At 36.6% G+C, this 15,034-nt stretch overlaps 2 protein-coding genes across 3 annotated transcripts; one reads left to right on the forward strand and one right to left on the reverse strand.

Annotated features, from left to right (window-relative positions):
* Positions 1 to 4,446: 4,446 nt before the first annotated feature.
* LOC115725305 (protein PLASTID MOVEMENT IMPAIRED 15) lies at positions 4,447 to 9,650 on the reverse strand. 2 transcript variants are annotated; one of them, XM_030654772.2, is made up of 3 exons: positions 9,458 to 9,650; positions 6,578 to 6,629; positions 4,447 to 6,450 (listed from the first exon to the last, which is right to left on the reverse strand). In XM_030654772.2, exons 2-3 carry the CDS (start codon positions 6,590 to 6,592, stop codon positions 4,675 to 4,677), a joined length of 1,791 nt encoding a protein of 596 aa, XP_030510632.1. In that variant the 5' UTR covers positions 6,593 to 6,629; positions 9,458 to 9,650; the 3' UTR covers positions 4,447 to 4,674. The 2 variants fall into 2 exon arrangements, with proteins under 2 accessions (XP_030510632.1, XP_060973279.1); XM_061117296.1 differs by having other exon boundaries at positions 4,447 to 6,447; positions 9,458 to 9,645.
* Positions 9,651 to 10,001: 351 nt separating this feature from the next.
* Positions 10,002 to 11,828, forward strand: LOC115695000 (uncharacterized). The gene has a single exon (XM_030622099.2). The coding sequence runs from the start codon at positions 10,032 to 10,034 to the stop codon at positions 11,826 to 11,828; it is 1,797 nt and encodes a 598-aa protein (XP_030477959.2). The 5' UTR covers positions 10,002 to 10,031.
* Positions 11,829 to 15,034: the final 3,206 nt, after the last annotated feature.

Below are 15,034 nucleotides of genomic sequence, written 5' to 3' on the forward strand. Positions count from 1 at the left end.
TGTGTGTTTCTAGTGTTGATGAGCTTAAGAAAGAAATAATTGATGAAGCTCACACCACACCTTATGCACTACATCCGGGAACCACCAAGATGTATCAGGATTTAAAACCCTACTTCTGGTGCTATGGGATGAAAAGAGATGTGGTGGACTACCTGTCCAAATGCTTAACCTGCCAGCAAATCAAGACTGAACATCAAAGACCAGGAGGGTTATTGCAACCTTTAGTCCTTTGTGAGTGGAAGTGGGAGGACATTACAATGGATTTTGTAACTGGTTTGCCTAGAACCATGGGAATGTATGATTCGGTATGGGTCATAGTGGACAGATTCACAAAATCAGCTCACTTTCTGCCAGTGAAAGTTACATATTCAGTGGATCAATATGCTGAACTGTATGTAAAGGAGATAGTTCGTCTCCATGGAGCCCCTAAATCTATTGTTTCAGACAGGGATCCAAAGTTCACATCGAAGTTTTGGGTGAGTCTTCAGAAGGCTATGGGTACCAAGATAAAGTTTAGCACAACCTTTCACCCTCAGATTGATGGTCAATCAGAAAGAACAATTCATATACTTGAAGATTTGTTGCGAGCCTGTGTCATGGACATTGAGGGTTCATGGAGTAAGTATTTGCATTTAATTGAATTCTCCTACAACAATAGCTACCAGAGTACAATAGGGATGGCTCCCTATCAGATGCTATATGGTAGGAAATGTCGCTCCCCTATTCATTGGGACGAAACTGGAGAAAGGAAGTACTTGGGTCCAGAGTTAGTTCAGAGGACTAATGAAGCTATTGATAAGATCAGGGCTCAAATGCTTTCTTCCCAAAGTAGGCAGAAAAGTTATGCTGATCCGAAACGCAGAGATGTCACATTTCAGGCAGGGGAACATGTTTTCCTGCAAGAATCAGCAATTAAGGGTGTTAGGCGCTTCAGAAAGCGGGGTAAGTTAAGCCCTAGGTTCATTGGGCCATTTCAGATACTTGAGAAGGTCGTGCAGGTATCGTATCGGCTAGCCTTACCACCAACACTGTTGGCTATTCATGATGCATTCCATATTTCAATGTTGAGGAAAAATGTTTCAAACCCGACTCATATCTTGAGTTATGAAGCCCTTGAACTGCAATCAGACTTATCATATGAAGAGCAACCTGTTCAGATTCTTGATAGGAAGGAAAAGGTTCTTCGGAACAAGACCATTGTCGTGGTCAAAATGCTCTGGAGAAACAGCAAGGTGGAGGAAGCTATTCAGGTTAGATTTCAAAGATGAAATCCTTTGAACGGGGGGATAATTGTAAAGACCGCTTTAGTAATTTAGATTAGTAAATGAAATTAGCTCTAATTTCTGTTATTTTTATAATTATTTATGTATTTAATTATTTGTGGGCCCCAATATTAGAAATGAGCATTAGAGTTATAATTTCTCAATTTTAGAGATTTTATTAAACTCTAGGGGTGTTTTATGAATTATATATGAAATATGTTATTTTTGTAATTTTTGCTCGGCGACAACAGAAAATGCGATGGATGGCTAATTTGATAACATGGGTAAGTTTAGAACCTTATTTCTTAGCGGAAAATTTATTGGAGAAAATAAAATACCGGGGTTAGACAGGGTTATGGAATTTGACCATTTCACCCCTAGTTTTGGAAAATACCTAAGTTGTAGGCTTAGGGGCATTTTTGTAATTTTCCAAGTGGGTGACTTGGTGGCTTCCTAGGGTGTGGACACCTGGGCATTTTAATTCAGCAAGAGATTAAATTATTTTATCTCTTTTCATTTAAAGAAAATAGAGAAAAATAAGGAAAAAGCCAAAAATTCAAGAACAACCTCTTTCCTTCCCTTCTCTCTCTTCGAGCCAGCCAAAAACCAGGGGAGTTGGTGCTGATCTTTGGTGTTTTCCACAAGGAATTCAAGCGGGATTCAAGCTAAGGTAACCCTAGAATCCATAGACTTGTGTTTTTGAAGCTTTTACTTTGGTTTGATTAGGTGATTTTAGAAATTAGGTGTTGTTAGGGTTTAGTTTTTGTATGGTTCGAATTATAGGGTTCATTTGAGTTGAATTTAGTTTCTAGCAGCTGGTTTTGATGTTTGGAATAGGTTTTGTGCAAGTTTGAGAATAGAAACCTTAACTTTGATCTCTAATGGCATGTTTGTTTATATTGAGTTTTTCTGGGAAATACTGGTTGGATTATGTTGTATATGCATTGTATAGGTGTTCTGGAAATTATGGTTGCATTTGGTGGAGGATTGAGCAAGAAATGGAAATTTTGGGGTGAATTGGTATGAACCGGCTAGTCGGTTTTAACTGGCTAGCCGGTTTTGGCAGGGTTTCCGAATGCTCTATTTTCTCAATTCTCGTCCATTTCAGTGTCGTAGTTGGGTGTTTCCCTATTTATTGAGTTAGTGTAATCCCTGGATGATATAACAGAACCTAGGGTTGTAGGTTTGGGTTTCCTGGGAGTAGGGTTTCGATCATGTGATTTACCCGGTTTCATTATGTGATTACGGCATCCATCTAGCACGAGACTTTCCGTTTAGGTCGACCAGCACACTTGAATTTGGAAAGAATGTGAGAACTGTGTATAATGTGTAATATGAAAATCTGATTGTATATATGTGTTAAGTGTATATGCATGCTTATGGTTTAGTTGCACTACCAACACTTGTACAGTTATGGTACAGAGTGCATTGGCGTAGTGAATATTGTTTAAGAGTACTTTACAGTGATACCAGCACAAGTACGGGAAAGTACAGGGTGTTGTGGTATATCCATCAGTGCTACGAAACAAACCCTACCAACACTCGTACAACAAGGTACGTAGTGTATGTGGTATAGTGGTTGTACCCTAGTATGGAACGTTCCTACTCATCTGTTGAGCCTTGTATATAGGTGTATGGGCACCTAGATACAAGTCGGTATTATATAATATGTTGTATGATTTTCTTACTGAGTCTGTAGACTCATACAATTTTACTACCATGTGTAGGTAAAGGGAGGGCGAAAGCTGAACAGGAGTGAGCCTAGCTTGGGTGGGATTGTACATGTCGTGGCAGCGTGACTTGAAGTGTTCGGTCTCGGGACATATGGGGATTTTATTTTATAGTCGCTGTGCGACCTGGATATTATATTTTTGCATATTTTGTATAAAAAGTTTAGATTCGGGATCCCGGAGTTTGTTAATAATTATGTAAATTCTAAAGCTTAATATTTATTATAAAAAGTTTTAATTTGACACGTTTTTCAAGAAATATCTTTGACTTGCAAGGATAGCACTGTAATTGAAAAAGCACTGTAGCGTGCCTTAGTATTAGGGCGTTACATTTCCTCTGAAGCTACCATTTCGTACTGAACCAAGTGCAATATTTGCTTGCATCTTCAAGGAAAGATTGGGCATAGCACTATGATGCTCCAAGCGACATTCATGGGACATGAGCAAGGCCTGTATTTCTTCAAGAATCAAAGAATCACTACGAGAAGTAATGCCTAAAACGGTAGAATCGTAATATGGCCAAAGGCCATTCAGGAATTGTAAAACCAAATCATGATTAAAGATTGTAGAGCCAGCAATAGTGAGAGCATCATCCAACGATCAAACGTTGTCCACATAGTTAGAAATTGAAAGATTGCCCTTCTGAATGTGCGAGAATTGACCCTTGAGTTGGAGAAGTCGGGTGCGAGATTGACTCATGAATTTTTTTCTCTAAGGCAGGCCAAACTGCAAAAGATGTGGTGTGCTTCACAACCGAAGCAAGAACACCCTTAGTCATGGACAACCGAAGCCAAGAAAGAATCAGTTTATCCCTCTTTTTACATTGAGCAAAGATCGGATTGGCTTCACCAGTAACAAGAGTGAAGGGAAGGGGAACACCACTGAACAAGATTTCATCCAATTCATGACCAATCATAGTTGGCACAACCTATGATTTCCAAACTAGAAAATTTTGTCAATCGAATTTGAGAGAAAGAGGAGGTAAGGGAGCTGGAAAATGGATTCAACATTAAAGATATTGGGTCTGAACCTTGGCACGTAATAGGAGTTTGGCCATTGAGGCCTGTAGGATCGGAAGTGGAGGTGTGTATAGACAACTCTATTAGCAAAAATTTGATACCATGAAGAAACAAAGTTGAAATGGTAAAGACCAGTAATGGTAGGAACCAAGAAAAGAAAAAAAATAGAGAAAGAGAAAGTTTGTAAATGCAATCTTAACTTCTCAATTAGAGAGTTATTTATTATTTATAGAGTTAGTTTACAGTAAAACTGATTAGCAGGAATTAAATTAAATAATTTTGACAGTTAATTTAACAGAAAAAACCAATTTAATTAAACTAATAACAGAATTGTATTTATTGGTTAACATATTTGTATCAAAATGAATAATAGCACAAACAAACAAAGAAGTTGTATACACCAGACAATGGAAGTAACTCAGGAAATATTGGAAGTGACAACCAAGAGGAGGATCTTAAATATAACAACCATAGTGTGAGGAGCATATAATTTGTTGATTGCCTTAAAAATATACAACAACAATTATGTACATCATCAATACATCACTTAAATAATGAAACCTCACATTCACATACTCTAACCTATAGTTATTTGATGATATCCCAATATTGAAACATAAAAGGAATTGTATTATTTACTTGGCCAAGAAAACTTGTAGCGGTTCAAATATTCTTGTTTGCTTTAGTCTTGAAGAACTTGGCAAGGTCTGGGATTGCTTGTCTTTTCTTTTTAACAAGGAAAGAACTTCGAGTCCCTGGTGAAGCAGATTTTCGATAACTAGGTCGTCTAGATGGAGTCAAATTAGTCCCAATGTTACTGCTTCTAATGGATCTTTTATGCATTGCTAGTTGTAAATTCTCTGGTGTCTCATTTTTTTCTCTTTTGTTTTTCCAGTTGTTCAACTCTTTCTCAACCATATCTTTCGCTGAAATTGATCTCTCCATTCCATAAGACTCTCTCTTTTCATCCATCTTCATCTCTCTGATTTCTCTTTGAACTAACTCTGTCTTCATTAGAATTTCTTTCTCACTAGCTTTAATAGCTTCAGTCCATGCCTTTGCAGCTGCAACCTTTTTATCAGCAAGTTCTTCAGCTCCAACGGCACGTCCAGTTAAATATTCATATTCAAACTTGGAGATGGTAATTGAGGAATTGTGCTCCACTGAAGAACTTCTAGCTCCCATTGCACTTTCAATTAGAGATTTCAGATTCTCAAGAGCCAAAGCCTCTGATGATTTCACTGCTTCCAGCTCTACCAAAGTAGCTTGCAATTTCTCCTCGGTGATGTCTATATTTGATTCCATTTTTTGGACTTCTTCCTTCATGGTTGCAACCTCTTCATCAATAACATACTTTTCTTCCTTTGCAGCCTCAGCTTCTGCCTTGAGCTTTTCAAGAGTGATAGATAGATTTGCTGCAATTTTATTAGCCTTTCTCTCAGCTACAGTTACAGATTCCAACTTGGATTTTGCTCTGAGTAGCTTTGAGTTAAGATTTTGTACAGTTATATCTCTCTTCTTCTCAATTTCCTCCAATCTAGATGTCTCGGTCCTCACATGTCTTAACTCATTTCTTATGATATCCATTGATGACATGTATTGAAAACCTTCTTCTTTGACTAAAGCCAATTCTTTTTGTGCTTCTTCTAATTCTTCAGTAATTGTCTGCAAAGAAAGTGTAGCATCCTGGTCTGTCTCTCCTCCTTGGGAACTTGCTTCTGAACCTTTCAAGCTCGTACTTCTTTGAGCTCTCTGCTCCATTTCCTTTACAAGACTCCATTCCTTCTGTAACACCTCAAGATCAGCCATTGTTGCATCCAACTTGGGTTGAAGCTCTTTAGATTCCTCAATATCATCAACAATGTCCTTCATTTTCTTCCTGGTATTCTGAATGGTAGATTTGAAACGAGCGGCTTCCTTTTCTCTTTCGGCCTCAATTTCTTCATACTCTTTCAAAGCCTCAATCCTGGCCAACTCAATCAAAACATGCTCCTCATTTACCTCCTCAATCTCCTTCTTCACAGCCTCCAAAGAGTTCGAACAAGATGATATTCGCGATGTTACAGCCTCGATTTGATCCTCTGCCCTCGATTTCTCTGCTAAAATTGCAGCCATTTCAAGCTTAAGCATGCGCAATTCCTGCTTAACAATCTCCAATTCCTTTACCACTTCTACATAGTTATAACTATCAGCATCCACAGAGGCCGAACTCCTTTCCTGCCTAATTGATTTCTTCAACATTTCAGTCTCTTGCTTTTGAGCTTTTGTTTCAGAGTCTGTGTTTCGTATTGAGGAAGATAAATCTCTTACTGTCTTTTTAGCATCATAGAGATCAGATTCAGCCTGAGCTTTCATAGAGTCAGCCATATCTTTGGTCCCCTTCAATCTACCTATGTGCCTTTTTGCCATATGGAGTTCTTTTGTTCTTGAATATGACTTCTAATGTATACATATATAAAAATAAAAATAGAAATACAAAAGAAAAACCATCAGAAGAGTGTGCAAAAGAAATATTTTATTACAATGTAATAGGGGAAGGAATTTTCAATGGTTTTATGAAGTATACCTCTTCAAATTTCATCTAGGACTTCTTCTTTGATGAACTACCTTAGTGAAACCTGTCACCATAAAGATTAATTGCAGAATTAGTATACCCCCTAGTTCTTCTCTTATCGAGCTTTGTGTTTTTATACTGCCATGTAACATGTTTGCTTAATTAATTACAAAATTTTAAGTTTTTTTCAAAATAAAATAAAATAAAAATTACAAAATCTTTGATTAGATTTCATATTAAAACTTTATAATTAAAATGAGATATTTATAAATGTTTGTTTATTTTATTTGAGTTGTTTTTAAATTATAAAATAACAATTAAAAAATTATGATCCTTAAATTATTTTATTTGATTAGAATAAAACAACATTTATGGTAGCGAAACAACGGTAATATATTCACAAATTAAAAATTTATATATAAAAAATATTGAAAATTTAATAAAGAATTTGCAGGTAAGTATATCTGAAAGATAAATTTTAGTAAATGATCTCAAAATATAGTATTATGTTGGTAATTATTTCATTTTAAAATTTGTTGAGAAATAATATTTTCACACTATTTATTAGTTAAAGTGTCTTTTCTCACATAATGTTTTATGGTTCTTACAATTTTAATGTTCAATTTATATTTTTTTCTTTATATATTTTAAAAATATTTAGAAGCATATCATTTCAACATTATGATATATCATTATTATTGATTTTGTTAAAATTATTTTTATTTTAAGATTTTTTTTTATTATTAATGGGTTATTGTGGGTTGCATATTTCTTTTTTTTTTTTATATATATATAAATATGATATATTCTTATTTTTAGATAATATTTATTTGGTATATATTTTTTGTGAGTGTTATATGTATTTTTTTATTCTATTTTACGGTATATTATATTATGAAGATTATATGTAATTTATATATTATAATATATTTTTGTTGGTTGGTCATTAACATACCACATATATTTTTATTTTAATTATTGAGACCATATCCTATTTATATGATTATCAAAAAATACATTGTTCATTTTTTGATGGTTGAATTAATAACTTTTGTAAAATACGCTATCCAAAATAGTATTCATCCTTAATTTTTTGTGCTACGATATGATATATCAAATATTGTTGTGTATACAACATAAAAATTTAATGATATAGTATATATTTGTTGTAATAACAATAAATTAATATGTAATACTAACAAATTTATATAATATAATTTTGTTATTATATCTATTTTTTTTTAAAAAAAAATTAGATAAAATATATATATATTTTTTATAATTTTCATTTAATTTATTATATTTGACTATTTTGCTATTTTTTATTTATTTTAAAATGATATTGACCTAACTAATCTATCTATTTGGGGTCATTTTCAACTTTAACTCAATATCTTTACATATAAAGTGTGACTATCTAATAAATTTTTTTTTGTACAAAAATTTAGTTAGGTTTCCATTAAAGTTAATGGTATAAACAAACACCATTACATAATTAATTAGTTATCTTTTTTAAAAAGAAATATTGAATATTTGTTTAGCATAACTAAATTATATTGTATATTTTATTGTTTTTTAAAAGATAATTCATATAATTAATTATTTAAAAGAGTTATTTTTTAAAAAAATATAATCGATATATTTTTATATATGTTTAAAAGTATTTTTTTTTTTAAATTGTTTAAAAACTGAATTTAGTATATTATTTAAAACATATGATAGAATTAAATTAGATATAATTTTTATATTAATTATTTTTTTTGAAGGAATTAATTGGTTATTTTGTTTAAAATATCTCATATAATTAACCATACTTTCTAGTATAGTTGGTATTTGATTATTTTAATAGTATTTTATAATTTAAATTTATCACATATAAATTAATTTTGTAAAATAGTGAAAAAAATATTATTATAAAAGATTAGTAAAAAAATAGGGATTTCCAAACATTTAGACAGCTCCCTATTTATTTTTGCCATATTTGTTTATATAATTGGATTTTTTTTTTAAGATTTACTCCCTATTTTAACTAAGGAATTTGTTTAAAAGCATGGTTAGAGATGCTCTTATACTGCTGAGAAAATGGAAATATAAAAATAAGAACAAAAATAGAATAAATATCATATGTATTAAAAATTCTAATAAAATGTTATAATTTTTTAAGGAAATTACTTCATTTATTATTTTTAATTTTTTTTAAAAAAAATTTATGGTTTTGTTTGTTCTGGTGGTTTCTCCGGTAGTTTCTATATGAATTACTATAAGAATTTTAGTTGTCATTTAGATTGCTCCGTTAGTTAATATATAAGAGTTTAAATTTAAAAAAAAAAACAAAAAAACAAAACTGTTTTAAGATATAACACTAAAAATAAAAAACCCTTTTACTTTATCTTGAATGCAAATAATCTAACCTTCTTCTGGAAGGTCATTCCACTTTTCAAAATACAACAAAATATAGAATTAGATTTCATTACTAATAACACACAATTAATTTGTTTTAATGAACATAAATTTCATTAAAATATAAGATCCACAAGTACAGCAATAATAGAAAAGAATCCATCTAGCTAGTCAAGTTTATAAATTTATAATCCACGTTGAATATTGTAAACAAACTAAACCGTGAGATGTCATAGTGAGGAATACTTTTAGAAAATTGGAAACCAAACACAATCTTAGAAAAACATGTTGGTGTCGAGACTTCGAATTACAAACACAACAAATATCAGTGATAACTCATGTAACAGCTAGCATAATTTCTAAGAAACTCATAAATCAACCTAGTCTATATAAACACTGCCAGAGACGCAAAATTTGCGTACGTGTGAGAAAATCAGAAAAAACTATGGTCCATGAAAATGAAAGAAACTTTTAGAAAGGGATAGATCATACCTGGGTATATTTGTAAAAGCCAGAAAAAGAATGTCCTCTGAGAAAAAGAGAAAAAAAAAGAGAAGAGATTACAGAGTGGTATGTATGTTTGTCTAAGTAGAGATTTTGAGAGAAAGAAAGATAGAGGTTGAAGTTGAAGAGAAAGAGGATAGAATCCTCCGCTACCAAAATATCAATACATACGTGCTGTGTGATTGTGGTGTTTGAGTTTCTTATCACAAGTTAAGCAAATGACAATTTAGTCCTCAAATTTGTGGTAGGTACAGTAGTAGAGTAGAGAAGAGTTAGTGGAGGGTATAATTGGCATTTAAATCCTATGGTTTGGTTTGTAAGCCGGAACCGAATCTTATTGTCTGTCTTAAGCGTTAAACAAATGGACAAAAAAACGCGCATAGAGAAAAGAGAAAAGCTGGATTAAGAAAAATATTTTTTATTTGGATTAAAATGGATATTAGTTTAATCTACTTAAGCATTTTATATGATCTACTAGCGTATATATTTTGAAGAAACCGACTTCCTTTGATGCGAGAGAGTTAGAGAGAGAGAGAGAGAGAGAGAGTTAGAGAGAGAGTTAATGTATATAGACTTAGTTGGGTGTTCCAGAGGAGGACGTGATGGTGGCCGTGGAAGAGGAAGAGGAGGACCAACCCGTGGTCATGGAGGACCTGGTGGAAGGAAAGGTGGTAGTAAAGTTGTGGTTGAGCCTCATAGACATGATGTTGTGTTCATTGCCAAGGGTAAGGAAGATGCTCTTGTTACTATAAATATGTTTCCAGGTGAGGCTGTGTACAATGAAAAGAGAGTCTCTGTTCAGAAAGAAGATGGGATTAAGTTTGTTTACAGGATTTGGAACCCTTTCCGATCTAAGTTGGTTGTTGTTATTCTTGGTGGTGTTGATGCGATTTGGATTAAACATGGAGCTAATGTTCTATATCTTGGAGCTGCTTCTGGGACCACAGTTTCTCATGAGTTTTCACACAAAAGTGGTAGAGATTTGGTTAACTTGGCCAAAAAGAGGACTAATGTCTTCCCCATTATTGAAGATGCTAGACACCCTGCTATGTACAGGATGTTAGGTGGGATGTTTGATGCTATTTTTCACACAGAAGACAGTTTCTCTCCGAGACTTCCAGTGAGTGTAATGGTTGATGTTTTCTTTTCCTCCTCTTACCTGAGTTGTTTCTCGGGTAGGATTGGGGATTCTGGGAAGGTTATGGTGGATGTGGAAGCTCATGGGGAGAAGGAAGGGATTGAGGATTCCGATCAGGCGTTGAAAGCGCTGCCTCCGAGTGATCTTCCGTTCGCCATTCCTCGGTCCTCGATCCCTAGACGATCTCTGCCAGCTATGAGAAAAGCTAACGGGACGATTCGCCGGGAGTGGCGCCCAAAGGTGGCAGAGGCGGAGAGGAACGTTAATTCCTCTTTTTGTGATGTTTCTCAATTTCAGATGCTGGTGGTGAGAAAGGAGTTTGCCATTTTTCCTCATTTAGAGCCTATTTCAAATTTTTATGGGGAGCCGTGTGGTGTGGATAGAGACGGGGTGGTTGATTTGTTTGACTTAGTCAACTCGGGCTCCTTGGTTGGGCCAGTGGGCCTGTTGAAGGTTGGGGATAGTGGGCCGAAATCTTTAAAGCAACTAATGGATAATGTTGATGCTCATCCTATCCCTAACTTCTCTTCTTTAATTGGGCCACGTTTTAAGAGTTTGGTCAGTGGGCCTTATATAGAGAGTCGTGTGCCTAAGATAATTGGTTTGGGCTCCTTGCAGTCCAATGGGCCGTTTATGAAGATTAGACAAAATTTGTTAAAGAAGGATAAATTTGTGGCTATTATTTCAAGGGATAGCTCTGCTTGTGGGAAAAAGGCCGACCTCCTCCTTGATGAAGTCTTAGCCTTGTCCAATTTTTTCCAATGCCAAGAGTCTTTGTTGCAAGAGTCCAAACAATTTGGTAGCTTGGATTTATATGAGATAAAAAAGTTTGGTGGTGACTTTGGGGTCAAACCCACTTATGAAATAAATGAGAGATCCACCCCTCTCATGAAAGGAATTTTTGAGGGTGCATCTACTTCGTTTTGCGTGAGACCTCTCGAGTTAATTCGCCACCACCCGGGAGTCATTCGTGATTTTCCTTGGGATAAATGTAACCATGGTTGGGTTTCCAAAGTGGCGTCAGATGAACCCTTCTATAACCATTCCACCTCTATCGGGTGCTCTGTTAACCCGAGTGAGGGGAGTCCAAATGGCAGAGATGATGTAGTTGATCTTCAGATGGTTGGCACTTTTTCCATTGACGATGCTAGCTTTTCAGCGTCGGCCTGCTTTCATACCCCTGTGGAGGAGAATGTTATATCTCCTCCACAGGAGCCATGAGAGGTATTGCTTGGAACTGTAGAGGGTTAGGGCAGACCTCTACAGTTCGGGAGCTGAAGTCCCTAATCCGGTCTCGCTCACCGGACTTTCTTTTCCTGACTGAACTTAAAGTCAATGCCACTCCTCTGGTACGTACACTCAATTCACTTCACTTTTATTTTCATATTCTAATTCCAGCTGTTGGTAATGCGGGGGGAATCATTTTGGCTTGGAAGTTAGGGTTTGAGTTTGAATGTATTGCTTGCTCCCAAAACCATATTACTGGTCTTGTTTATTCGGACCCTCCGACCAACCCTTGGCTTCTCTCTTGTGTTTATGGTCCTCCGTATTGTAATGCCAAGAGATCGTTTTGGGCTGAGTTCATGAAATTTGGAGATAGGTTTGGGGGTCCGTGGCTCATTCTGGGTGATACTAACTTTGTTCTGAGTGAGTCGGAAAGAGTTGGCTCAAAGGGTAGAGACCCCTTTATTCCGTTCATCGCAAATTTGGTTAACTCGAGGGGGCTCATTAACATGCCTATTAATGGAGACAAGCTTACGTGGGACAACCATAGAGCAGGGGAGAATCATGTCAAGTCTGCTCTTGATAAAGGTTTATTTAATGGAGCATGGCTCAGCTTATTCCCCAAGGCTGTTTTGTGCTCCTCACAGACATGCAATTCTGACCATAGGCCGCTATGTCTCTTTACTGATGGCATGGGGGAAAAATTCAAAAGAAGCTTCAAGTTTGAAGATAGCTGGACCCGGGATGAGAGGAGCAAGCTGGTGGTTGATAGCGCCTGGAAATCGGTGTGTTATCCTTGGGCTCCTGCTAGAGTTTTCAAGAAGATTGGTGCAACTAGGGTTGCTCTCTTGCATTGGAGTAGATCCCAGTTTGGTAAAGTTGATAACTTAATTAAAGAGCTGGAAGGTAAACTCAGCGCCATCCAGGGACTGACAGTGGGATCAAGAGATTGGGATGCTGAGTGCGAAATTCGGCGTGCTCTCAATGAGGCCTACGCTCGGAAAGAGTTGCACTGGAAGCAGCGGGCCAGGATTTCCTGGCTAAAGGAAGGGGATAGATGTTCGAAATTCTTCTTCCTTTCGGCTGCAATCAGAGGGAGACGGAATGCTATAGAATGTATTTTAAATAAAGATGACGTTTGGATTTCCAATCGGGAGTTAATTGGCAAGGAATTCTTAGAGTTCTTTCAAGGAATTTTTTCGGGATCGAACAATGAGCAGGTGCGAAATTTCGATGATCTCATTAGGGATAGATTGTCTGCTGACGATCAAGCTGAGCTAGTTAGAGGCCCTTCTTATGATGAAATTCGTCGAACTATTTTTGCTATGAGTAACCATAAGGCTCCGGGACCGGATGGGATGTCTGTCATGTTCTTCAAGCACTACTGGGACACTGTGGGTGTGGATTTTTGTGAAGCAGTCTCGGATTTCTTTAGGACTGGTATTATGCACAAAGGGGTCAATGCAACCAATATTGTTCTTATTCCTAAGACCAAAAACCCGAAGAGAACCAATGATTTTAGACCTATCTCCCTTTGTAATGTTTTATACAAGGTCATTTCTAAAATCATTGCCAATAGAATTAAACCTCTGTTGCCATCCATTATTTGCCCTACCCAGGCGGCTTTTGTCCCGGGAAGGAATATTCAGGATAATAATGTAATCATTCAAGAAATCATCCATTCGTTCAACAGGAAAAAAGGAAAAGAAGGTTGCTTCGCGTTGAAGATTGATCTTATGAAAGCCTATGATAAGCTGAGTTGGAATTTCATAGACCAAGTGCTTGACGGGTTTGGGGCTCCTCAAAGATTCCGTGGGTGGGTTTCCCAGTGTATTACTACTACTTCTCTTAGCTTATGCCTTAATGGGGGGCAAGTTGGGAAGATTTCTCCATCATGTGGCCTTCGTCAGGGTGATCCTTTGTCTCCCTATCTGTTCATTTGGGCGGCGGAAATTTTGTCCAGACTTCTGAATGACGCCCAGGGTAAGGGCGCTATCAAGGGCATTAAACTTAGTAGAGGTGGTCCCATAATTACTCATATTTTCTTTGCGGATGATTTAATTGTGGTTGGCAAGGCGAACTTGGAGGAAGTGAAGGGTTTCTGGCAATGCATTGAGAAGTTTTGTGCTTGGTCAGGCCAACTAGTCAATAAACAAAAAACCTCAATCTTCTTTAGCAACAATACTCCCATTGATATGAGAAGTGCTTTAAAGTCGGAGTTGGGAATTGGGCTCCCGGAAGGCAACATCAAATATTTAGGTTTGCCTCTTTTTCGCTCCAGACAAAAGGACGCCGATTTTAATTTTATTATGGAAAACTTGTCGTCAAAGCTCCAGGGTTGGAAGGCTAAGACGTTATCTAAAGCTGGACGAGCTACTCTCATCAAGTCCGTCGGGCTATCCCTACCGATGTATGCCATGCAAACGACCAAGCTCTCTAACCGGCTTGTTGGGAGGATTGATGGTATGGTTCGCGATTTCTGGTGGGGGTCTGAGAAAGGTAACCACGGGCTGTATCTTAAAGCTTGGGACAAACTTTGCCTCCCTAAGTCTCGGGGGGGTCTGGGTTTTCGCAAGTCCAAGGAAATGAATCTTGCCTTTCTGGCAAGATGGGGTTGGAACCTGTTGACAGGTAGTCAATCCCTTTGTTGTAAGATCTTGGAAGCGAAATACCTAAAAGGAAAGATGTTCCTTAATTGTACTTCCAAAAATTCTGACTCCTGGTTTTGGAAAAACGTGGTGAAATCCAAAGCCATCTTGAAGAAAGGAGCTTGTAAACTGGTGACGGATGGCAAAGACACTAACGTTTGGAGTGATCCTTGGATTACTCACAAGAAGGAGTTCATCCCTCGTCCTAATGGTATCCCCAGGGGTGAAGTGAACAAAGTAGCTGAGCTTTTGTTGGAAAATGGAACCTGGAATGTTCCCAAGCTAAACAGCCTTTTTGACAAAGACACTACTTCAGCCATCTTGAAAGGGGGCAACCCTTCTGCTCAGGGTAAGGATAAATGGATTTGGACACTGGAAAGTAATGGTCGGTTCTCTTGCAAATCAGCCTATCTCGTCCAAGCTCTTGACAGAGCGCCTCACTGCGAAGTAGCCCCGTCTATGTGGAACAAAATGTGGAATAGTAGAATTTCTGAAAGGCTTAAGACCCTTTGGTGGTGCATTTTAGCAAAGGCTCTTCCTGTTCGGGCTGAGATC

Source organism: Cannabis sativa, chromosome 6, assembly GCF_029168945.1.
Source record: "Cannabis sativa cultivar Pink pepper isolate KNU-18-1 chromosome 6, ASM2916894v1, whole genome shotgun sequence".
Classification (NCBI taxonomy): Eukaryota; Viridiplantae; Streptophyta; class Magnoliopsida; order Rosales; family Cannabaceae; genus Cannabis; species Cannabis sativa.

Bases quoted from the DNA above. Each gene is read 5' to 3' on its own strand.
- LOC115695000 (XM_030622099.2), top strand. From the start codon at position 10,032: ATGTATATAGACTTAGTTGGGTGTTCCAGAGGAGGACGTGATGGTGGC.